The following is a 23,248-nucleotide window of genomic DNA, read 5'->3' as shown; positions in this document are numbered from 1 at the left end:
GTGCTAGAAAGCCTGTCCTCAGCTGGCATAAGTCAAAAAGGAGATTTTTTTATTGACTCTGGTGATTGAAAAGCTGTGGTAGGACTGGTTTTGGGACAAAGATCTGATAATGAATGTGCCTTATAGGGAATTCCTGTAGGGTCACGTGACTGCTTTAGATTGCAGGTCAGGAAAGGTCTCTGAAGTGGTGGTGATGAAGCTGAAGCTGGAATGAGAGGGACCTGAGAGGGGAGGAGTGTTGGCAGGCAGAGAGCAGGTTCTAGGGCTGGACTGAGCGAGGTATATGGAGGAACAGGAAGGAGGTCATGGTGGCAAAGTGGGGGGAACCATGGTGTACAGTCTGGGGTGATTGACAGTCCCCTGACAAGGGCCATCCCAGTGGAAGGTCGGGGCTGGCTGCCTCCCTGGAGTGGGGTAAGAGGATATGAGGTGAGGAAGTGTGGGAGTCAGTGATTATAGACAAAAAATAGTGCTGAGAAGGGGAGCTGAGAAATGGGGTGTTACCAGGAGGGGAGCTTTGGGGGCAAAGTATGGTAGGCCATATTGTGGACGTAACAGGAGACCTCCAGGCATGTTTTGCTGGGGCAGTGTTCTGTTGTCAGGGAAGCTCGGGCATGCCGTATCTGCCTGGGAGGGTCAGGATGCCTACTAGCTAGGGAAAGCTGAAAAACCCCACAGTAAAGAAACCACTTAACTTATACAAGTTGAATATAAACCATTTAACTTACACCAGTGTTTATTATTAAGAAAAGACCTGGGCCAGGTGCGGTGGCTCACGCCTGTAATCTCAGCACTTCCAGAGGACAAGGCGGGCGGATCATGAGATCAAGAGTTCGAGACCGGCCTGGCCGAGAAGGTGAAACCCCATCTCTACTAAGAATACAAAAATTAGCTGAGCATGGTGGCAGGTTCCTGTAATCCCAGCTACTCGGGAGGCTGAGACAGGAGAATTGCTTGAACCCAGGAGGTGGAGGTTGCAGTGAGCTGGGATTGTGCCACTGCACTCCAGCCTGGGGGACAGAGCAAGACTCCGTCTTGGGGAAGAAAAAAAAAAAAGACCAATCATACAGTTCTCCCAAGGCAGGACATACTTTAAAAAAAAGTCAGGACAACTGCCTAGTTAAAAGGTGGGCTAACAACAGCTATGGTTTGCAGATGGTAGAATGGGTCACTCGAGTGGGAGAGGGTTGAGGTCGAACTCCTGACCTCAGGTCATCCGCCAGCCTCAGCCTCCGAAAGTCCTGAGATTATAGGCGTGAGCCACCATGCCCAGCCACTCATTTAATTCTTAAAACAACCTTGCCCTTGGCTGGGTGTGGTGGCTCACGCCTGTAATCCCAGCACTTTGGGAGGCCGAGGTGGGTGGATTGCCTGAGGTCAGGAGATGGAGACCATCCTGGCCAACATGGTGAAACCCCATCTCTACTAAAGATACAAAAAATTAGCTGGGTGTGATGGTGCATGCCTGTAGTCCCAGCTGCTTGGGAGGCTGAGGCAGAAGAATCGCTTGAACCCGGGAGGCAGAGGTTGCGGTGAGCCGAGACTGCGCCACTGCACTCCAGCCTAGTGACAGAGCGAGACTCTGTCTCAGAAAAAAGAAAACAACCTTGCTCTTTGCTGTCCAGCAACTCAGCAGATTCTTGGTCCCTGCATAGGACTTCATACCGCTCTTCCTTTGCAGAACGGAGCAGAAGGTGGGAGCATAGTCCTGGCACTGGACTCTCTGGCTTTGAATCCCAGTTCTGGCACTTAGTAGCTGCAAGACCTTGGACAGATTATTTAACTTTTTTCTGTTTGAGTTTCTTCATCCAAAAGATGGGGATAGTGTACTTACTAGAGATATAGTAAGGATTAAGTGAATGTGACAAGTGCTTAGAATAGGAACTGCACATCATAAATGCTGCTACTATTAACTATTACCACTCTCCTGCTCCCTCTCCCTGGAGTCTGCCCTCCCCAGAGATAGACCAAGTCCTTCAGGAAGCCTCTGGAGCCCATTGCTGCCCTGCCAGGTGAGTGAGCTTTCTTGGAGCCCATGGTTCATGCCTTTAGCATAGCTCTGTGTTACCTCGAAGGTGTTTGCGCATTTGTCTTTCCTACTTAGAATCTTAAGAGCAGAACCGGGTATCCGTTGCTATCATTCATCTCTTCAGCTCATGTCACACTGCTGCCAAGTGGCAGATTGAGAGATTCAACCTTGGGGCTCAGTCCAATGCCCAGGCAACGTCTGTCTCTTTCTTTGATAAGTAAGCACAGAGGGCTTGACAGAATGTTAGTTATATCAGCCAAAATGAATGAAGAGCTATCACCTCCTGCCACAGCTCACCAGATGTTGGCCCAGCTGCCTTGTAGGTGAACCTTCTGGAAGTAGATCTTGGTTGGGGGTTGGTGGATTCTAAAGGACTCACCCCTATTGTCTAGCTAGTGAGTTTTGTATTTAGGACCCAGCAGCAGTCAGTAGTCCCAGGTGTCCATAGGGAAATTGTTCGGTGATATTATCAGTGATTACTGCATCTTTTGTGCACTTGAGCCTTTGGTGATCAAACCCTGCTTAGCCTCCGCTATTGAAAGTGAGGAAGCATCTATATTGTTCCTGAGCTTGGAGCACTAACCAAGGAGGTCACCTGGGGGCAGTGTAGTCACAGCAGTCTCCCCAGTAACGTTGGTACTGTGATGGAGCTCCTCACAGTGAGTACCACAGAATGACCCTGCCAGACAGGTGGTGGTGTCCCCAGTCTATGATGAGAAGACAAGCTCAGAGAAGTGCCTTGTTTAGGCCACCCAGTAAATAACGCAGCTAGGGTTTTTAAGCCGTGTGGCTTCAGAGACCAAGCTGATTAAGATAGGCATGGGCAGCTAATGACCCACTGCTCAGCTTTGCAGGAGGTAATATCATAGTTAAATGCAGGCTCTGGAGCCAGCAGCCCAGGTTTGAATCCCAGCTCTGCACCTTTCTGTGATGTGCATCTTTATGTCTCAGTTTCTTCATCTGAAAAGTCAGTTCCTGGTGCCTACTTCGTAGGGCTCTTGAGAATTTTTATTTTTAGTTTTATTTATTTATTTTTTTAAATAGCATTTCTAATAGAATCTAAACATTGATTGGTCTGACAGGTCTTCTGTGTGGCATTTTTTTTGTGTGTGTGTTAAATTTCTTAGTGTTTTTTTAAATTATTATACTTTAACTTCTAGGGTACATGTGCACAATGTGCAGGTTTGTTACATATGTATGCATGTGCCATGTTGGTGTGCCGCACCCGTTAACTCGTCATTTACATTAGGTATATCTCCTCATGCTATGCCTCCCACCTCCGCCCACCCCAGGACAGGCCCTGGTGTGTGATGTTCCCCACCCTGTGTCTAAGTGTTCTCATTGTTCAATTCCTACCTGTAAGTGAGAACATGCGGTGTTTGGTTTTCTGTCCATGCGATAGTTTGCTCAGAATGATGGTTTCCAGCTTCATCCATGTCCCTATAAAGGACATGAACTCATTCTTTTTTATGGCTGTGTAGTATTCCATGGTGTATATGTGCCACATTTTCTTAATCCAGTCTATCACTGATGGACATTTGGGTTGGTTCCAAGTCTTTGCTATTGTGAATAGTGCCACAATAAACATATGTGTGCATGTGTCTTTATAGAAGCATGATTTATAATACTTTGGGTATATACCCAGTAATGGGATGGCTGGGTCAAATGGTATTTCTAGCTCTAGATCCTTGAGGAATCACCACACTGTCTTCCACAATGGTTGAACTAGTTTACAGTCCCACCAACAGTGTAAAAGTGTTCCTATTTCTCCACATCCTCTCCAGCACCTGTTGTTTCCTGACTTTTTAATGATCGCCATTCTAACCGGTGTGAGATGGTATCTCACTGTGGTTTTGATTTTCATTTCTCTGATGGCCAGTGATGAGCATTTTTTCATGTCTGTTGGCTGCATAAATATCTTCTTTTGAGAAGTGTCTGTTCATATCCTTTGCCCACTTTCTGATGGGGTCGTTTGATTTTTTTCTTATAAATTTGTTTAAGTTCTTTGTAGATTCTGAATATTAGCCCTTTGTCAGATGGGTAGATTGTAAAAATTTTCTCCCATTCTGTAGGTTGCCTGTTCACTCTGATGGTAGTTTCTGTTGCTGTGCTGAAGCTCTTTAGTTTATTTAGATCTCATTTGTCAATTTTGGCTTTTGTTGCCATTGCTTTTGGTGTTTTAGTCATGAAGTCCTTGCCCATGCCTAGGTCCTGAATGGTATTGCCTAGGTTTTCTTCTAGGGTTTTTATGGTTTTAGGTCTAACATTTAAGTCTTTAATCCATCTTGAATTAATTTTTGTATAAGGTTTAAGGAAGGGATCCAGTTTCAGCTTTCTACATATGGCTAGCTAGTTTTCCCAGCACCATTTATTAAATAGGTAATCCTTTCCCCATTTCTTGTTTTTATCAGGTTTGTCAAAGATCAGATGGTTGTAGATGTGTGGTATTATTTCTGAGGGCTCTGTTCTGTTCCATTGGTCCATATCTCTGTTTTGGTACCAGTACCATGCTGTTTTGGTTACTGTCGCCTTGTAGTGTAGTTTGAAGTCAGGTAGCATGATGCCTCCAGCTTTGTTCTTTTGGCTTAGGATTGTCTTGGCAATGTGGGCTCTTTTTTGGTTCCATATGAACTTTAAAGTAGTTTTTTCCAGTTCTGTGAAGAAAGTCATTGGTAGCTTGATGGGGATGGCATTGAATCTATAAATTACCTTGGGCAGTATGGCCATTTTCATGATATTGATTCTTCCTATCCATGAGCATAGAATGTTCTTCCATTTGTTTGTGTCCTCTTTTATTTTGTTGAGCAGTGGTTTGTAGTTCTTGAAGAGGTCCTTCACATCCCTTGTAAGTTGGATTCCTAGGTATTTTATTCTCTTTGAAGCAATTCTGAATGGGAGTTCACTCATGATTTGGCCTGTTACTGGTATATAGGAATGCTTGTGATTTTTGCACATTGATTTTGTATCCTGAGACTTTGCTGAAGTTGCTTATCAGCTTAAGGAGATTTTGGGCAGAGACGATGGGGTTTTCTAAATATACAATCATGTCATCTGCAAACAGGGACAATTTGACTTCCTCTTTTCCTAATTGAATACACTTTATTTCTTTCTCTTGCCTGATTGTCCTGGCCAGAACTTCCAACACTGTGTTGAATAGGAGTGGTAAGAGAGGGCATCCCTGTCTTGTGCCAGTTTTCAAAGGGAATGCTTCCAGTTTTTGCCCATTCAGTATGATATTGGCTGTGGGTTTGTCATAAATAACTCTTATTATTTTGAGATACATCCCATCAATACCTAGTCTAGGGCTGGGCGCGGTGGCTTACGCCTGTAATCCCAGCACTTTGGGAGGCTGAGGCAGGCGGATCACAAGGTTAGGACATCGAGATCATCCTGGCTAACACAGTGAAACCCCATCTCTACTAAAAATACAAAAAATTAGCTGGGCGTGGTGGCGGGCGCCTGTAGTCCCAGCTACTCGGGAGGCTGAGGCAGGAGAATGGCGTGAACCCGGGAGGCAGAGCTTGCAGTGAGCAGAAATCGTGCCACTGCACTCCAGCCTGGGCGACAGAGCAAGACTCCTTCCCAAAAAAACAAAACAAAACAAAACAAAACAAAAGAAATACCTAGTCTATTGAAAGTTTTTAGCATGAAGGGCTGTTGAATTTTGTCGAAGGCCTTTTCTGCATCTATTGAGATTTATCATGTGGTTTTTGTCATTGGTTCTGTTTATGTGATGGATTATGTTTATTGATATGCATATGTTGAACCAGCCTTGCATCCCAGTGATGAAGCCAACTTGATTGTGGTGGATAAGCTTTTTGATGTGCTGCTGGATTCAGTTTGCCAGTATTTTATTGAGGATTTTTGCATTGATGTTCATTGGGGATATTGGTCTAAAATTCTCCTTTTTTGTTGTATTTCTGCCAGGCTTTGGTATCAGGATGACGCTGGCCTCATAAAATGAGTTAGGGAGGAGTCCCTCTTTTTCTATTGATTGGAATAGTTTCAGAAGGAATGGTACCAGCTCCTCTTTGTACCTCTGATAGAATTCGGCTGTGAATCCGTCTGGTCCTGGACTTTTTCTGGATGGTAGGCTATTGTTGCCTCAATTTCAGAGCCTATTGTTGGTCTATTCAGGGATTCAACTTCTTCCTGGTTTAGTCTTGGGAGGGTGTATGTGTTGAGGAGTTTATCCATTTCTTCTAGATTTTCTAGTTTATTTGCGTGGAGGTGTTTATAGTGTTCTCTGATGGTAGTTTGTATTTCTGTGGGATCGGTGTTGATATCCCATTTATCATTTTTTATTGCATCTATTTGATTCTTCTATCTTTTCTTCTTTATTAGTCTTGCTAGCAGTCTATCAATTCCTGGATTCATTGATTTTTTGAAGGGTTTTTCGTGTTTCTCTCTCCTTCAGTTCTGCTCTGATCTTAGTTATTTCTTGCCTTCTGCTAGCTTTTGAATGTGTTTGCTCTTGCTTCTCTAGTTCTTTTAATTGTGATGTTAGGGTGTCAATTTTAGATCTTTCCTGCTTTCTCTTGTGGGCATTTAGTGCTATAAATTTCCTTCTATGTACTGCTTTAAATGTGTCCCAGAGATTCTGGTATGTTGTGTCTTTGTTCTCATTGGTTTCAAAGAACATCTTTCTTTCTGCCTTCATTTTGTTATGTACCCAGTAGTCATTCAGGAGCAGGTTGTTCAGATTCCATGTAGCTGAGCGATTTTGAGTGAGTTTCTTAATCCTGAGTTCTAGTTTGATTGCACTGTGGTCTGAGAGACAGTTTGTTACAATTTCTGTTCTTTTACATTTGCTGAGGAGTGCTTTACTTCCAACTATGTGGTCAATTTTGGAATAAGTGCGATGTGGTGCTGAGAAGAATGTGTGTTCTGTTGATTTGGGGTGGAGAGTTTGGTAGATGTCTATTAGGTCTGCTTGGTGCAGAGCTGAGTTCAAGTCCTGGATATCCTTGTTAACTTTCTGTCTCATTGATCTGTCTAATGTTGACAGTGGGGTGTTAAAGTCTCCCATTATTATTGTGTGGGAGTCTAAATCTCTTTGTAGATCTCTAAGGGCTTGCTTTATGAATCTGGATGCTCCTGTATTGGGTGCATATATATTTAGGATAGTTAGCTCTTCTTGTTGAATTGATCCCTTTACCATTATGTAATGGCCTTCTTTGTCTCTTTTGATCTTTGTTGGTTTAAAGTCTGTTTTATCAGAAACTAGGATTGCAACTCCTGCTTTTTTTTTGCTTTCCATTTGCTTGGTAGATCTTCCTCCATCCCTTTATGTTGAGCCTATGTGTGTCTCTGCACGTGAGATGGGTTTCCTGAATACAGCACACTGATGGGTCTTGACTCTTTATCCAATTTGCCAGTCTGTGTCTTTTAATGGGAGCATTTAGCCCATTTACATTTAAGATTAATATTTTTATGTGTGAATTTGATCCTGTCATTATGATCTTAGCTGGTTATTTTGCTCGTTAGTTGATGCGGTTTCTTCCTAGCATCAATGGTCTTTACAATTTGACATGTTTTTGCAGTGGCTTGTGCCGGTTGTTCCTTTCCATGTTTATTGCTTCCTTCAGGAGCTCTTGTAAGGCAGGCCTGGTGGTGACAAAATCTCTCAGCATTTGTTTGTCTGTAAAGGATTTTATTTCTCCTTCACTTATGAAGCTTAGTTTGGCTGGATATGAAATTCTGGGTTGTAAATTCTTTTCTTTAAGAATGTTGAATATTGGCCCCCACTCTCTTCTGGCTTGTAGAGTTTCTGCCGAGAGACCTGCTCTTAGTCTGATGGGCTTCCCTTTGTGGGTAAACCGACCTTTCTCTCTGGCTGCCCTTAATATTTTCTCCTTCATTTCAACTTTGGTGAATCTGACAATTATGTGTCTTGGAGTTGCTCTTCTTGAGGAGTATCTTTGTGGTGTTCTCTGTATTTCCTGAATTTGAATGTTGGCCTGCCTTGCTAGGCTGGGGAAGTTCTCCTGGATAATATCCTGAAGAGTGTTTTCCAACTTGGTTCCATTCTCCCCGTCATTTTCAGGTACACCAATCAGACGTAGATTTGGTCTTTTCATATAGTCCTATATTTCTTGGAGGCTTTGTTTGTTTCTTTTTACTCTTTTTTCTCTAAACTTCTCTTCTTGCTTCATTTCATTCATTTGATCTTCCATCACTGATACCCTTTCTTTCACTTGATCAAATCAGCTACTGAAGCTTGTGCATGCGTCATGTAGTTCTTGTGCCATGGTTTTTAGCTCCATCAGGTCATTTAAGGACTTCTCTACACTATTTATTCTAGTTAGCCATTCGTCTAATCTTTTCTCAAGGTTTTAGCTTCTTTGCGATGGGCTCGAACATCCTCCTTTAGCTCGGAGAAGTTTGTTATTACCGATCGTCTGAAGCCGCCTTCTCTCAACTCGTCAAAGTCATTCTCTATCCAGCTTTGTTCCGTTGCTGGCGAGGAGCTGCGTTCCTTGGGAGGGGAAGAGGAGCTCTGATTTTTATAATTTTCAGCTTTTCTGCTCTGGTTTATCCCCATCTTTGTGGTTTTATCTACCTTTGGTCTTTGATGATGGTGACGTACAGATGGAGTTTTGGTGTGGATGTCCTTTCTGTTTGTTAGTTTTCCTTCTAACAGTCAGGACTCTCAGCTGCAGGTCTGTTGGAGTTTGCTGGAGGTCCACTCCAGACCCTGTTTGCCTGGGTATCACAGCAGAGGCTGCAGAACAGCAAATATTGCAGAATGGCAAATGTTGCTGCCTGATCCTTCCTCTGGAAGCTTCGTCTCAGAGGGGCACCCGGTCGTATGAGGTGTCAGTTGGCCCCTACTGGGAGGTGTCTCCCAGTTAGGCTACTCGGGGGTCAGGGACCCACTTGAGGAGGCAGTCTGTCCGTTCTCATATCTCAAACTCCGTGCTGGGAGAACCACTACTCTCTTCAAAGCTGTCAGACAGGGACGTTTAAGTCTGCAGAAGTTTCTGTTGCCTTTTGTTCCAGGGCTCTTGAGAATTAAGTGAACTGTTTCATGTAGAGATGAGGCACTCAGTAAATGTTGACTACCGTGCATCTTCCGTGCTCTGCCTGCACTGGCATTGTCCTTGAGATTTAACTGTATTGACACATGTCGCCAAGGTCATGGTGGTCCCTGACGCTTGACACCTATCGAATAAAGGCATGGTCTGACTGCCTTCTCTGCTGCATTAGTAAACCTAAGGCTCTGTTGATACAAAGCGGCTGGAACATAATCCAGGCACGGAGACAGGAGTCAACAGAGCAATACAGACATGATGCTAGAGTTCTGATAGAGCTGCCAGCACAGAGGACAGGATGTGCAACTGTTAAGGATGTCAGGTGGACCTAGGGGAGGTGGCACAGCCGCGTTTTGAAGTGGAAGTTCCTTAGGTGGACATAGGACAGAGGAACAGAGTAGGGGTGTCTGGTGTGAGCAAAGGCACTGGCAGCCCCACTGCCGGGAGAAGGAGTGAGAAAGCAGGTTTGAGGGAACAGGCAGCTGGGGAAGGAGGAGCAGCACTGTGGTTGGAGACAGGCCCAGCAGATTGTAGTAAGGCAGGCCAGGAGGTTAAAAGTTTTCTGAAATATTCACCCAAAGTGTCTAAAAATGTACCTGTACAGTTTAAAGAATAGTAAACATCTTTGTGTCCACCAGCCAGCTGAAGAAAGCATTAGGGGCCATCAGTGTGTTCCTCAATGAATGCATCGCTCCCTGCCCCTGCAGAGAAAACCACTACCCTGAAATTGGTGCTGATCATTCGTTTGTTTTTCTATACAATTTTACTACTACATTGGGGTTTTGGGGACTGATTTTTGAGCTTTATATAAATGAAGTCATTCAATCTAGTTTCTTTGATTTCATCTTCTCAGCATCGTCCTTGAGATTTACCTGTATTTACACACATGGCCCTAGTTCATTCACTACTGGGAAAACAAAGGAAAATGGCCAAACAGAACTCACACCAGGTACTGTGACAGCATTTATTGAAGGTAGGAGCAGCAGCAGATGTGCCGGTCCTGTGTGGCCCATTCATTCTAGGACAGTGCACGCTGGGAGAGGGATCCTGGCCATTGGGCTATGGGGCTTTTAAGCTGCATGATTAGGAAGCACAGCTCCTCCTCCTGCTGTGATCAAGGCTCTAGGGTCTTAGTTTTGCTGTTGCAGTTATTTGATGTGGTCAGCCAGCAGCAGGATTTACTGCAGTGTGTTCGTGGCTGGAGAAGCATCAGCCCTTCCTCTGATATGATTAAAGGGCTGGGGTCCAAACCTTGTAATTGATCAGTGTCTTAGGCACTTAGCAATGGCCAGATTCCATGGAACCTTGTAAGGGGCCAACTCCTTTCCTGGGAGGCCAGTCTGCCAGGGACAAACAGGTTAACTCTTACCTCTCATTCATCGTAGAATTTGATTGTAGGAATATACCGGAGTGTATTTATATGTTCTAGTGTTCATGATGGACATATGGGTTGTTTCTAGTTTTTTATTTTTATTTTGCTATTATAGTGTTTCTGTGAACATTCTGGTGCAAGGTTTTTTCTGGGATAGTTAGGAGAGGACTTATATATTAGGGAATGACAATTTTTCAACATAGGTATACCAGTTTATATTCTAATTAACATTGGTAGAATGTTCCTGTCCTCATACCCTCACCAATGCTTATTTTCTGGCTTTTTAATTTTTGCCACTCTGGTGGGTGTATAATATTATCTTGAAGTTTAATTTTTCACATTCATGATTACTGTTGAAGTTGAGCATCTTTTCAGCCACTTACAGACCATTTGAGTTTTTCCTCTTGTGAAATGCCTGTTAGTGTCGTTTGCCTATTTTTCTATTTGTGTTACCTTTTTCTTGATTTGTAGCAGTTTTAAACATATTTTTGGGTAGTAATCCTTTGTCAAGAATGTATTGCAACTATCTTCTCACTTTGTGCCCTGACTTTTCACTGTGTATTGTTATCTTGTGACTTGTTGTGAGGTGTTCATCTTGTTTGCAACTTGATCTGTCATAATTCTCTGAGGCTTTGGCTGAAATCATCTTTCAGACAGGACCTGCATTTGCTTCTTCCTGAAGCCTGGGGATCACTTTAAATTAAATTCAGCCCTTGAGGTTTGTTCCTAGATTGAACCTGAGGGGTTCTTTCTCTTCTCTCCTTCAGTCTGAGGATTTGACTGCACACACCAGAGAAGAGGGAATTACACTTTTCATTCTCAAGGTGATTTTTTTTTTCAATACATCTAGCCCCATGATAAAAATAGGCAGGATTCCTTGCTGCCCACTCTTGCCAGAGGCTTGTTTCTCCTTCACTCTTGCACTGAGGATTGGGACCTCTGAAGTTCCAGCTTTAGAGGAGGCCCTGCATCTGGACTTGTTGCCTTTGTAGGCTCCGGGCTTGATCTACAGTTCCCTGGACTCATCAAAGCAGAAGGCCGAGGTCTCCAGAGTCCTGTAGAACTTCCCAGAATAGAAGCTGATTTTACTTCCCAGAGTGTTTAATTTTTATTTTTGGCCTATCTGCATGCCTCATTCCCCATGTTAATTCAACACTAGTCTAAGAATATTTTAAAATATTTATAATCTGGTATTTTAGTTGTTTACTTTAGGTTGATCCGAGTATCTAGTGTTCCTACTGCTGGAACAGAAGTGGCACTTTTCCATGAAATGTTCTCACATAAGTGTCCAGACAGGGAGTTGAATTCAGCTGAACTAACAGGCGGTGAAGTATTCTGTCCCCTTTATTAAAAACAAAGCACCATGAAGTTAATTTGCTCTCAATGTATAATGTAAGTATATGGAAGCTGGTGGGGGCCTGGGGAATGGAAAGACAGGGGATTCCCTTAGGTCTTATATAGATATAGCCACAGCCTCTGCCCCCATCCCCATCCCCACCTCCCCAAAGGGGCAGGAAGAGACAAAACCTGACGGGCCCTGAGCAACTCTGCTTCCTGCCACAGGTCAGAGACAGTGGTTATTGTCCCCATCGGGTCTGATGAATTGTTCTCAAGGTCCAGCAGGGGCCTGCTCACATCAGGAGGCAGTAAGAAGGGAGGAAGAAAGCTTTAAATTGGGCAAAATTTAGACTAAATTTTGTTATCTAGGAAAGCCAAAGTTTAGATTGCTTCCCCCGAGAGAAAGCTAGCACTGCAGTGAACTTCATTGTTCATATAGTTTGTATATTTGTTTCAGTAAACAGACTCCTTTGACATGGAATTGTTGACAAAATCTATGCACAATTTATCAGTTGCCAAAATCATGTACCTATATACACTTGGAAGTAGGAGATACACAATTGCATTGTTACTGGAATATCACAATAAAGCAAATGGATACTTGGATGATTATATAGGATAGGGGAAAGTCTTTGCCATACTCAAAAATACAAATATGAGAGGGAAAAATTCATTGTTACATAATCCTTTCTAAGATAAAAGAACCCGGCAGAGAAAAGCCAATGGCCAATTAGATGGAAAATGTATAAAATGAGGATACTGGCCCCTTGATTTGTGAAAGCTCTTTACAGATGAGGAGAGAAATAGTGGAGAGTAGATAAAAGACATGAAGGGTAACTTATGCGATACCAATGGCTAGAAAGATGCTTGACTTCTAATCAAAAAGAGCCCCTTCAAAACGGCCAATGCCATTTGCCTTATGATGCTCAGATAGGCAAAGATTTAGAGTGTTACTGGCCTATGGTGGCAAGCCTGCACAGTGGGATTGGGTGGGGAGACACTCAGACAGTCCCGAGCCCCACAGTCTTAAGAGGTGTGGTCTTGACCCAGCAGTTCTAAGACTGTCTTTCAAGAAAATAGTATACAAAGAACTATATGCTTAAGTAATTGTGTTCAACACTCGTCATCCTTAACCCACTTGGTCTCTATCAACAGATCAAATATCATAGTTCAACCGCAGTTTAGAGACTACCTCTATTTGAAATGATAGGAAATGACACAAGACATCTACCCTTGTGTTAAAGCAAATTCAGTTACACAGCATTATTCCAATTGGTGCTTCTGGAAGTTTGAAATCCTTACATGAACTTGTATGATGGAGGGAGGGGAAGGAGGAGGAGTTAATGCTGGAAGGAACCAGAACCCAGGCCCCTAAGACCAAGTCAACCTGGCTTCTCCAACCAGCCAAGCTAAGAATCCTCACCTATATCACGCTGACCCTGCAGGACATATCCTGTGTCTCCCTGTACAAGCCAGGAAGTTGGGCAGGGCAAGACTGGCCGTTGCTAGCCATAGATGGGAAGACAGGCCCAGAGAAGGGAGCTTCCATGGCAAATGTTTGGACCTTCCTGCCTTTTATGTTCTCCCTCTAGCTAGAAGAGTCAAAAGACAGCAGTTTCCCCTAGCCCCTCTTCGTATTGGCCTGTAAACTTGTACATACAAAACCAAACCAAAACATTGACAGCAAAAACTAAGTAAGCATTAGGCTTGGGGCAAGAGGAAATGCAATTCTAGTCAGTAGTTAATAGCACCCAGTTACTGTTGGCCGTTATGTACTATTTTAAGCATTCTTATCTGTTAACCCATTTTACCCAATACTTCTATGGGAATAGACATTAACCTCATTTTACAGATGAGAAATCTGAGGCCCAGGGAAGTTGAGTAACTTACTGAATATCACACAGCTAGTAAGAAGCCAGCTCTGGGGTCCACATTCTTGTCCAGTATTCTGAAGACAGGAAAGGCTGAGTAGGCCAGAGCTGGGTGAGTAGGGGGTACATGCAGTATTAAGGCCACAGGCATGACTTGAGTACCTCAGCTCCCCTTGTAACAGCTCTCTAAGCTCGTGCTCTACCTGAAGTCCGGAAAGGTGTCTGAAACCAAGTTCAGGCTTCCCTACCAGATTCTTCTCCCTGTCCCATTGAGGCCAAACCCTAGCATCCTGTCCCCTTCTCCACCTAGAGGATTGACATGTCTGGAAAGGGCTTCGCTGCCAAGTGAGAGATGAAGGCCCATGCCATACATGGGCAAACTGGGCTCAGCGGCATAGCCAGCACTGGCACAGACCTGTCTGGTGGCCATGCCCACCATCGCAACCAGTGTCAGGGCCAGCAGGCTGCCATTCCTCCTGTGCCAGCCCTTCCCACATGGATAGTCTTGGGAGGCCAGGGGAAGGGATGGGAGGCTGTGGTCAGAAATGCAGCCTTTAGTGGTAGGCTGGCAGGCTCAGGGGGTCTGTGAAGTGCTCCTTCAACTCAGTCTTAGAGTAACCCTTATCCATGACAGCAGCTGCTCAGGGTGCTTTGAGGATGCCCTTGTCAGAACTCCTGTGTCTGTGAGGAGGTGACAAGCCTTCACAAGCCATTCATTCCTGCCAGGGGCCCAGTTCCCAGCTGTTGCTGTTCTTTGACTGTCAATGTCTTAACCTCCAGTATCTTTGTCCTGTTTGCTCTGCCTGAAATGCCACCGTTCCTTGTGGAGAGGCAGAGGCTCCCGAGTTGAGCCTTGGGGGACATTGGCCTCTGTGCAGGGTGTGGCATATATGAAGTATTTGTAATCAACGTCACAGTTCTGGAAGGACAGAGCTGACTTGGAGGAAGTTTCTCACATAAGAAATGGTTCTGTTCTAGTCGTCACAAATAACTTCTCCACACCTGGTTTCAGTAGGTTTGAAATGATTGTTTATTGGGCCCATTCACTGTCTGTTGCTTTCCCAGAGCTTCTGGGCCCAGGTCTGTCTCAGGCCCACAAAGACACCAAACCCAAGGACCAGGGCAACAGCTGGCAGCGAAAGGACCACCCAAAGGAGAGGTCTCAGGCTGGAGTTCCCATTGGAGTCTGTCAGAGAGACGGGATTGGCAGGGCTGGGTGAGGCCCCTCCAACCCTCCCCTCCACCCCAGAACTTTGTATCACACTGGGCAGAGCTGAAGCTGCCTTTCTGCAGATGAGGTGGACTGTGTCTGTCTTCACTTAGTTCCCCACTGACTGCAGTGACACCATCTCTTGCCCTCAGCTATGGCTGGAGCATCCCTGTTTTGTCAGCACAATCTTGGGGGCTGAGAGTGGGTAAGGCCTGAGGGGCCCACCCAGAAGCCCTCCTACCTGTGGGCCCAAGTGTGGGCTCCTGCCCATAAGAATCCTCAAAGCCCACTGGCCCCGGAGAGCTCACGATGTCCTGGGGCCTGGCAGTGTCATTACGGTGACCTGAGGATCGTCGCTGTCCTGCCCAGGGGAAGAATGAAATCTTGGGCTGGTCTCCTGCCCCTGTGGCCGAGGCCAGGCACAGGCCTGAAGATGTATGAAGGAACAAATACCACTCGCAACCCAGACTCACTTGTAGTGCCAGTGCTGCATGCAGTGGAGCAAGTCTCCAGCCCTGAGGTGTGGCAGGCAGAGGTGCTGCAGAACAAGTAAACCTGGTGGAAGGAGAAGAACATCAAAGTGGCTGGCTCAGTGCCACCGGGCAGGAAGCACAAAGGGAAGGACATGGGATCCCCGAGCTGGGCCAAGTCTAGGCTGCTGCTGGCCAGGCAGGGAGAAATCTGAGCTGCTTGACCAAGATGACGACTGCTGCCCATGCTGAGGGAGTGCAGAGCTGAATGTGTTCCTTCCAGATTTGAAATCCACACCTTCCTCGCTCCCCAAGGTCCAAGTCTGCAGTGGAGTGCCCTGCAGGCGGGGACCACCGCACTTCGTAATGCCCCAGTCCTTGGCGGGCCTGCTTCACCAATGCTGCCTCTGGCTGCACAGCCCCTGGGAGGGCTGGCTCTCTCCCTTCCACCTGCCCTACTGAGGGAGACAGCAAATTCCAAGGAGGTGGGACTTGGCCAGGCAGCCGGATAATAGATGTTTGCCCTCCCTTTGTGACCCCTGGAGACCAGTGACTGGGGGCAGAGGGGAGGGCAGATTACCACCGCTTCCAGATACAGAAGGGCAGGGGCAGTGCCCTACGGGACCAGAAGCAGGAGGAGCTGACCCAACCCAGCACCCTGGAGGCCCCACTCATGGGCACCCCTCATCTAGGCAGGTCAGTGTCTCTTGGATCAGGAGGCAGCACACAGCAGAGATGAGAACGAAGCCACACTAACCAGTGCTTCCAAGTGAAATCAGTCTACATCTGACATAATAACAGGCAGTGATTTAAGAATCTAGAGATTTGGGTATGTGATGTGAAAGATAACGTTGTTCAATAGGACAAGTGCATCTGTCACCTCTGAGGCCATCTGTATATTACATAGGAAACCTAAATATACCCTGAGTTTATCTACCTTTACCTTCTGGAGAAGTTGCTGAGTTAAAGAAAATTCAAAGAATTACATGGAACACATTATCATTTCTGGAATCAGAAGTGAGGCGAGGCCACCCTAGAACACCATGACCAGAGTTCAGATTTAGGGCTGATTGCAGCACAGGCATCATTTTCCTTCCTCCTGGTGGTGGTTATGGGTTACCTTCTTGCTGACCCGAAGCCCGCTGCTTTCCATGACACCTGGTAGACGCCAAGCCCCATCCCAGAACTTTGTCCATATAAGTTCACAGGGTGCCAGAGGGATTTGGCGACCAGCTCCTCCCACTTAACAGATGGGACCAGGCATGCGGCAGCTGGGGCTTCTTACCAGTCCTCTGAGGGCTCTCTGGGAGCCTGAGTCCAGGAGGGCGAAGGTAGCAACAGTGAATCGCTGGTAGTGCGACTGGAAAGGTGTGGCCCCGTCCAAGGCTACCATTTGGGTTCTGTAGCTGTCGCCCTTGAAAGGGCATCTGAGAAGAGAAGTCAGAGAGGCTGTTTACAGGAGGCAGAGCAGGTGGGGGGAGTGTGGGGGCACTCACCCGTCTGACAGGATGGGCCACTGGGGCTGCTGGAAGGGGTTGGCACTGGGAGCGCCCCAGCACTGGTGCAGCAGCAGGACCAGGTTGGGGTCTGTCCTCTGCAGAAGCCGGACCTCCACATGGACTGGTTCTCGGAGCAGCCTCACGATGGGATAGTCATCCTCCCCATAGTACGAGCTGAAGGTCTCGTCTGCAGGCAGAGTGACTCATGAGCCAGGGCGGGCTGTGCATCAGGGAAGTGGGGGCCAGAAGAGAGCAGGGATAGCATAGCATACCTTTGGCAATCCGCAGCTCAAGCCGCAGGGGGCCGGGCTGGGTCATAGGAGCAGGCGATGGGGGTGGGAAAATGGATGCCTGAATGGGCAGGAAGTCACTGGCGTTGAAGACACAGCGCACATGAAGCCTGAAGTCCACGTGCAAGAGGGTGGGGGAGAAGACACAGAATCAGAGCATCCTGTTTACGTAATAAACTAGGCACCAACTCTGTGGGTGCAACAAATAGGGTACTGTCCAGCAGGGCAGATGGATGCTACTTAAGCAATACTCAGCATTTCCAAGGCAGGCTCAGGAAGCTCACCCTGCCCCATCCTCTGCCCACCTGGTCTCCCTGGGATGGCTCAAGCCTGTTATGCCAGGCCCTGCACCTGGTGGGAGAATACAGCAGGATAGAGATGGGCCCTCGGGGGGCTGGCACCTTGTTGGGTCTGCCCTGGCTACCCACAGCTGCCTGCTGTGCCGTTCGAGGCCCCTGGAGCCTGACAGTTGAGGGTGGTGAATGAGCCTAGGTGCTCTGCCTCCCGACAGACCTGGGTTTGAGTCTTCTTAGCATTTACAGGCTTTGGGACCACAAGCAAGTCTTCTAACCTAAGCCTCAGTGTCCTCATTTGTAAAATGGCTGTGACTGCCTCCCTTTGAGGGCACTGAGACTGAGTGAGATCACAAGATAATGCACCTGTGTCTTCATTGTCCTTGTAGTTGCAGCTGGTTTGCCACAGCCTAAAGGCCACAGTGTCTAGCATCTTCCTCACTAGCCTAAGGGCCATGGTGGCCACTCCTCCACACTCTGGTGGGGCCAACACCCTCCTAGCACCCCAGAGGCCTGGCACCAAGGAGATGCTGAGTAGGTATAAGTGGCTCACCCCTGTTCTGAAGGCCTTGTGTCTGAGGAGCTCTCTGGCCTAGTCCTGCCGGCTACAGCTGTTTCCCCCTGACTTCTGCCTCCCTCCGAGAATCCCTAGGCACTCTGTTGACCTCTGGCTGACTCCCAGAGCTCTTACATCAGAGAGTCTAAAGGCATGACACAGACTTGTCCTCCACCACTTGGCCATAAGAACTTATGGGTTTTTTTAAATTAAAATAAAAAATAGAAATGGGATCTCGCTGTGTTGCCCAGGCTAGTCTTGAACTTCCAGCAGTTCTCCCACCTAGGCCTCCCAAAGCGCTGGTATCATAGGCATGAGCTACCACCTCTGTGCTACTTAGAGCTTTAAAGCCAAATACATTTGAACTGTGACACAGTCCCCTGCTCCCCAACCCTCACGGCAGGGCGGGAAGGGGAAGGAGATGCCCAGCAACCACGCAGTGTCAAGCACAAGATTTCTACAACCCATTGGCTCCGTCCCACAGGGTGAAGGTTAGGTGCTTTGCCCCTGGTCACACAGGTTCAGAGCCAGGCGTGACAGACAGATTCCCTCGGGTCACCCCCACTGGTATCCTGGGCACCTGGGTTGGTTTTGCCTCTTGAGTCAGCAGGTCCAGGAGGCCCCTAACAATGAGGGGTTCCTCCCCCACCCAGTTCCTCTCCCACCACATCCTCAGAGAGGTATCTTCAGCTTCATCTGTGGCTTCTTAACCTGACATTAGGAGGGGCAACAGCCGTAGCCTCAGCCTCCTCCTGGGACCTGGAAGGGGATGCTTTCAGTTGCTTTGAGCTTGGTTCTTGGAGAGACCAAGACAGGGCTCTCTCAGGACTCCAGCTCTCTCAGGACTGGCCCTGGGCTTCTAGCCAAGCCCTGCAGGCCAGGCATGGAAGGGCTCCACTTAACACTCACGTCTGCCCTGAGAGAGGGACATTTCCCCTGCCCAGCAGGGGAGGCTGGGAAGAGGTGGGCCCCTTGCCTAAGATCACATAGCCAGGTAACAGCAGAGCCTGGGTTTGAGCTGAGATGGCTCCGAAGCCTGTACTGAGCTCGCCTGTGCCCCCTGACACCCTAGCACACAGCCATGCCTGTAGGAGGAGGGCTGCCCTTACTGGAAGGTGCTGTCCCGCGTGATGGAACCCTGTGGCCCCTTTTGGATGTGGATGCCAGACACCAGCCAGTTCTCATAGATGAGCTGGTCGCCAGCCACCTGTGGGAAGAGACAGCTGGGTGAGGCTTTCTGGTGGGGGACCAGGCCCCAGCCTGTGGTCCCGGCTCCTACCTGCATTGTGGTTCCACAGTGGGTGAGAGGGAAGTAGAAGACCACGAAAGCTTCCATGTGCTGTGTTGGGGAGCAGCTGGTGGGGGCATAGGCCAGGTGGATGTTGGCCAGTGTGATCCTGTGTGTCAAGGCCATTTCTTGGGACACCACGAGGACGAAGTAGCCATCTCTGAAGCACTGGACAGTAGCTGGGACAAAGGCAGATGAGGGCCTTGGGGTTTGGTGTCCATCCAGCACAGAGACGGGATGGCTGGGTGACAGCCAGGCTTTAAGTGCCGGTCTGGGAGAATGGACGCTTACTCTCCACTTAGGCTGGTGTTGGCCCCAGCAAACCCTTTATGGACTGATTTTCTCATCCATGTGACAAATGAGTTGAACTACACTCTAAAAGTAGGTTCACCATATAATCTGTCATCCAAACCAGGGTGTTTCAGATCTGAAAGTCCAGATGTGTGTAAGGTAGATCTATTAATAGTTCCCTGGGACAGTTGTTATAAGGCCAGCTGGGACATGTGACCGCCCCATCTAAAGGTCTCCTCTGCCATCTGCTCTGGGAGTTGGGCTCTCCAGGAGGAGGATAGGAAGCAGTTTCCACCAGCTGGAGGAGACAGCTCTCCTTCCGCTTCAGAATCCAAGGGACCAGGATCTTGCTGGGGTGGGAGGTTGTACCTGTGTTGCCATAGTAACAGGGAACCTCTCTGGTGTTGTCATAGCAGCAGCCAGCCTGCTGACAGGCTTCTTTTGAAGTTCTTCTCACGATGCAGGGGAGGTGCCCTGAGGCCACCTGGCACCGCTCCTGGCTCAGGTGGGTACCTAGGGTTGGGACAGAGTGATGAGGCTGAAGGCACACAGTTTGCAAATCATGGCCCTGGAATTGAATCTTGGGAACCTGCTCCAGAGCTTGTGCTCTTAGCCAGCACAGTAAATGTCCTCCCTCAAAACTGAATATTACTGAAATTTCTAGAGAATATTTTCTGAGAATCAGGTGTTGCTGGCAATGGTTTCAATGAGTTTCTGCCTAAAGTTAGGAAACAAATTTACAAGACCTCTTCTAGCTTTAGTATACCTATACATGTTTAAAGCTGTTTTCCAAATACTACAAAGGAATAAAATAATCATCTTTTTCTAAAAAAAGAAAAAAACAAAAAAAGAAATGGCTTAGAGCCCAGTAAAAGGCTGTTAGGCCACCCTGTACTCCAGAAGTCCCCAGACAGAGGGTAAGTACACTCAGATGTCCTGCGTACCTATGTAATCTCGTTTGTTCACATCCCAGTGTTCCAAGGTGCCCCAGTGGGGTTGAGCCAGGGTGGCGAGGGTAGGTCCAGGTCCAGGGGATGGTAAAGCAGGGGTTGGGTGGACAGAGCTGTGCCCTGGGTCCAGTGGGCTGGGAAAGGCATGGCCAGAGCCTTGGGAGGTATGGCCAGAGGTGGGGAGGAAGGAAAGGGTTTGTGGGGTTGAGACAGAGAACATGGCGGGTGGTGCCAGCTGGGAGTCCGGAGTCCGGGAGGGGTCAGGTTTGGGACAGATCAGAGTAGCGTCTTGTGCCACATCCACACGACCATTGGGCAGCACAGCCTCCATGAACACCCTCAGGTGGAAACGCCCATCCTGCAGGTGAGAGGCCATCATAGAGCAGCAAGGTGAGGCCCCCTAGCATACCCAGGCAGGGGACGGGCCCACGAGAGCTGAGCAGGCCGTTAGGCAGGGAGCTGGATTCATGGTGGATTCCAGAAAGTACTTTCAGAACTTAGTTTCCCTCACCCACCAGCTCAACAGATCTTCGGCTTTGGCTCCTTTCTGGTTCATGAGGGGCCTCTTCAGCCTGACATGACACTAGGACAAGCTTGCCCCTGTGCCAGAGCATGAACAACCCCTACCTTCTCCAGCACGTGGCAGCCTCTGTAATCGGCTGAGAAGACTGCAGGCTCCTGCGGCCTGGAGGTGACCCAGTGGTAGCAGATGGAGCAGTTGTTGACATCAAATCGGTTCCCAAATTCATCTGCAGTGGGGGAAGGGGAGGGGCCAGGGATGTTGAAGGGTGCAGGGAGAGGTTGCTGGGGTCTCGGAAGGAGTTCCCACTCAGCAGCCAGGAGACCTGGGTTCTTGCCTTAGCTTTGCTATTAGTTTGTTGTGTGGTCTTGGGCAAGCCCCCTCCCCTCTCTGCTCTCAGTTTCCACAGCTGTAAGGGGATGGGAGGGTCTTAGGATCTTTCTAGCTAGGGTTCCCTGCTCACAGCACACGGCAGCAGGCAGGCACGAAGATGAGGTGGAGAAGGGATACACAGGGTCTCAGGCACTGGCCTGAGTATTTCACATCACTTCTTTTAAGCTTAGTTATCCACATCCTGTGGCTGAGGCAGCTGAGGAAGGGAGGGTGCGTGAGCTTTCTCAGGTGCACACAATGAGGGGCAGAATGAGGATTTGAATCCTGGGCTTTGTAGAAAGATCTGAACCCATTTCCCAGGTTAACTGTGGCTGCTGCAGTTGCTTGGAGACACCCCCTAGGTGTCCATCCTGCTTGTTGCCCCAGAACAGCCTGGGCATTCCCTGGGTGTGGGCATGTCCCCATGCCCTTGTTCCATGAGCACGGCCAGGTTCATCTTCCCCACCTTGCAGATGAGGAAACAGAGGCTTATGAGTCAGGTCAGTTGTCCAAAATCATCCCGTTTAGAAGCTGCAGATCCAAACCCCAGTTCTAAACCCACACCAGGCCACGCCTACTAGGTCCTGCTGCTGGAAGTGGTTTATGGACCCTCAGCCTCAGTTTTGACTGAGTGTGGTTAGAGATGCAGAGCCTAGGCTGGGTGCAGTGGCTCACGCCTATAACCCCAGCACTTTGGGAGGCTGAGGCAGGTGGATCACCTGAGGTCAGGAGTTCGAGACCAGCCTGACCAATATCGTGAAACCCCATCTCTACTAAAAATACAAAAAGTAGCTGGGCGTGGTGGCACACACCTGTAGTCCCAGCTACTAAGAGGCTGAGGCAGGAGAATTGCTTGAACCTGGGTGGTGGAGGTTGCAGTGAGCTGAGATCGTGCCAACTGCACTCAAGCCTGGAGAACAGATTGAAAGAAGTGAGACTGTCTCAGAAAAAAAAAAAAAAAAAAGAAATGCAGAGGCTTGGCCCTGCCCCAGGTCCACTGAATCAGAACCTGCACCTCAACAAGGTGGCCAGGTGTTTCCCATGCACACTAACGTGGGAGAAGCTGCCCTGGGTGATGATTCTCCTCCTTGCCCTTTTCTGTGGTGAGGGGGTGGGGGGCTGGACACCCCCAGGCTGGAGGGAGGCCTCTGTTCTTGCTCCTTCAGGGGAAGGGTCCCAGCTCCCTTCTGGCAGCAGCCTGTGGCCAGGGAGGCAGGGGCCAGGACTCCGCCAGCACTCACCCACCACCTTGAAGCGGAGAGTCTGGCCTGGCCTGGGGAACACCAGCAGCTGCATTCCCTTGATCCCACAGTCGTAGCTGTGCCGGAGGCCTGGGAGGCCAGGGTTGGGCTGGAGCCGCCTACCCAGCCCCAGGGTGGCGACCAGCAGTAGCAGGGCCACACGGTAACCCCAGGTTGTGGCTGAGCCTCCTGCCATGAAACGCCACAGACACACCCCCTACTCCCTCGCCACCAGAGCTGGGCCCAGGCCTTTTATGGAGGAGGTGGCAAGTGGGTGCCTGTAAGGGCAAAGGGGGCCCACCTGGAGGAGCACCCACCTGGCCACCAGGGGCTGTGGTGAAACTCCTGCTCCAAAGGCAGCGGGAGGCAGAAAGCTGCACGTGGCCCCTCACCCTGGCTTTCTGTCTCACAGCTGTGGCTTTGGAAGGGAGGAGGGAGCTTTCCAGAAACCTGAGGTTGCAGATGGGCTGTGGGAAGGGATCCAGGGCTAGGAGGTGGCACTGCAGACCTCAGGCCCTCCACCGTCTCCCTCTCACCCCAGCCTTTCTGCATTCCCTTCCTGCCCCAACAGGCTCTCCAGGTCCTCCTTCCTGCCTTGAGGCCTCAGGACCACTGGGAGCTGCC

At 48.4% G+C, this 23,248-nt stretch overlaps 2 protein-coding genes across 4 annotated transcripts in view; one reads left to right on the top strand and one right to left on the bottom strand.

The window, feature by feature from the left end:
* The first annotated feature begins 736 nt into the window (after positions 1-736).
* Positions 737-23,248, top strand: part of PTGDR2 (prostaglandin D2 receptor 2) — a 38,718-nt gene continuing 16,206 nt past the window's right edge. The window contains exons 1-2 of the mRNA XM_009460435.5: positions 737-856; positions 1,947-2,012. The gene's annotated coding sequence lies outside the window, so the exon portion shown is untranslated. The remainder of the gene's footprint in view (positions 857-1,946; positions 2,013-23,248) is intronic.
* Positions 14,651-22,831, bottom strand: ZP1 (zona pellucida glycoprotein 1). 3 transcript variants are annotated; one of them, XM_522022.8, is made up of 12 exons: positions 22,625-22,831; positions 21,119-21,240; positions 20,486-20,849; positions 19,911-20,054; positions 19,242-19,429; positions 19,072-19,169; positions 17,096-17,223; positions 16,821-17,010; positions 16,610-16,751; positions 15,328-15,409; positions 15,096-15,215; positions 14,651-14,830 (listed from the first exon to the last, which is right to left on the bottom strand). In XM_522022.8, the coding sequence occupies exons 1-12, from the start codon at positions 22,818-22,820 to the stop codon at positions 14,688-14,690; spliced, it is 1,917 nt and encodes a 638-aa protein (XP_522022.2). In that variant the 5' UTR covers positions 22,821-22,831; the 3' UTR covers positions 14,651-14,687. The 3 variants fall into 3 exon arrangements, with proteins under 3 accessions (XP_522022.2, XP_063640190.1, XP_063640191.1); XM_063784120.1 differs by lacking the exons at positions 19,911-20,054; positions 20,486-20,849; positions 21,119-21,240; positions 22,625-22,831 and adding an exon at positions 19,542-19,874; XM_063784121.1 differs by lacking the exons at positions 19,911-20,054; positions 20,486-20,849; positions 21,119-21,240; positions 22,625-22,831 and having other exon boundaries at positions 17,096-17,174; positions 19,242-19,874.

Source organism: Pan troglodytes, chromosome 9, assembly GCF_028858775.2.
Source record: "Pan troglodytes isolate AG18354 chromosome 9, NHGRI_mPanTro3-v2.0_pri, whole genome shotgun sequence".
Lineage (NCBI taxonomy): Eukaryota > Metazoa > Chordata > Mammalia > Primates > Hominidae > Pan > Pan troglodytes.
Note: the sequence above shows the minus strand (reverse complement) of the source record. Positions and strands in the feature narration are given on the sequence as shown.

Coding starts and splice junctions, on each gene's coding strand:
- ZP1 (XM_522022.8), bottom strand. CDS start 22,820: ATGGCAGGAGGCTCAGCCACAACCTGGGGTTACCGTGTGGCCCTGCTA. Junction 20,850..21,118: donor GCTGCCACGTGCTGGAGAAG/GTAGGGGTTGTT, acceptor TCTCACCTGCAG/GATGGGCGTTTCCACCTGAG. Junction 15,216..15,327: donor ATGCAGCACTGGCACTACAA/GTGAGTCTGGGT, acceptor TCCCCTGGGCAG/GACAGCGACGATCCTCAGGT.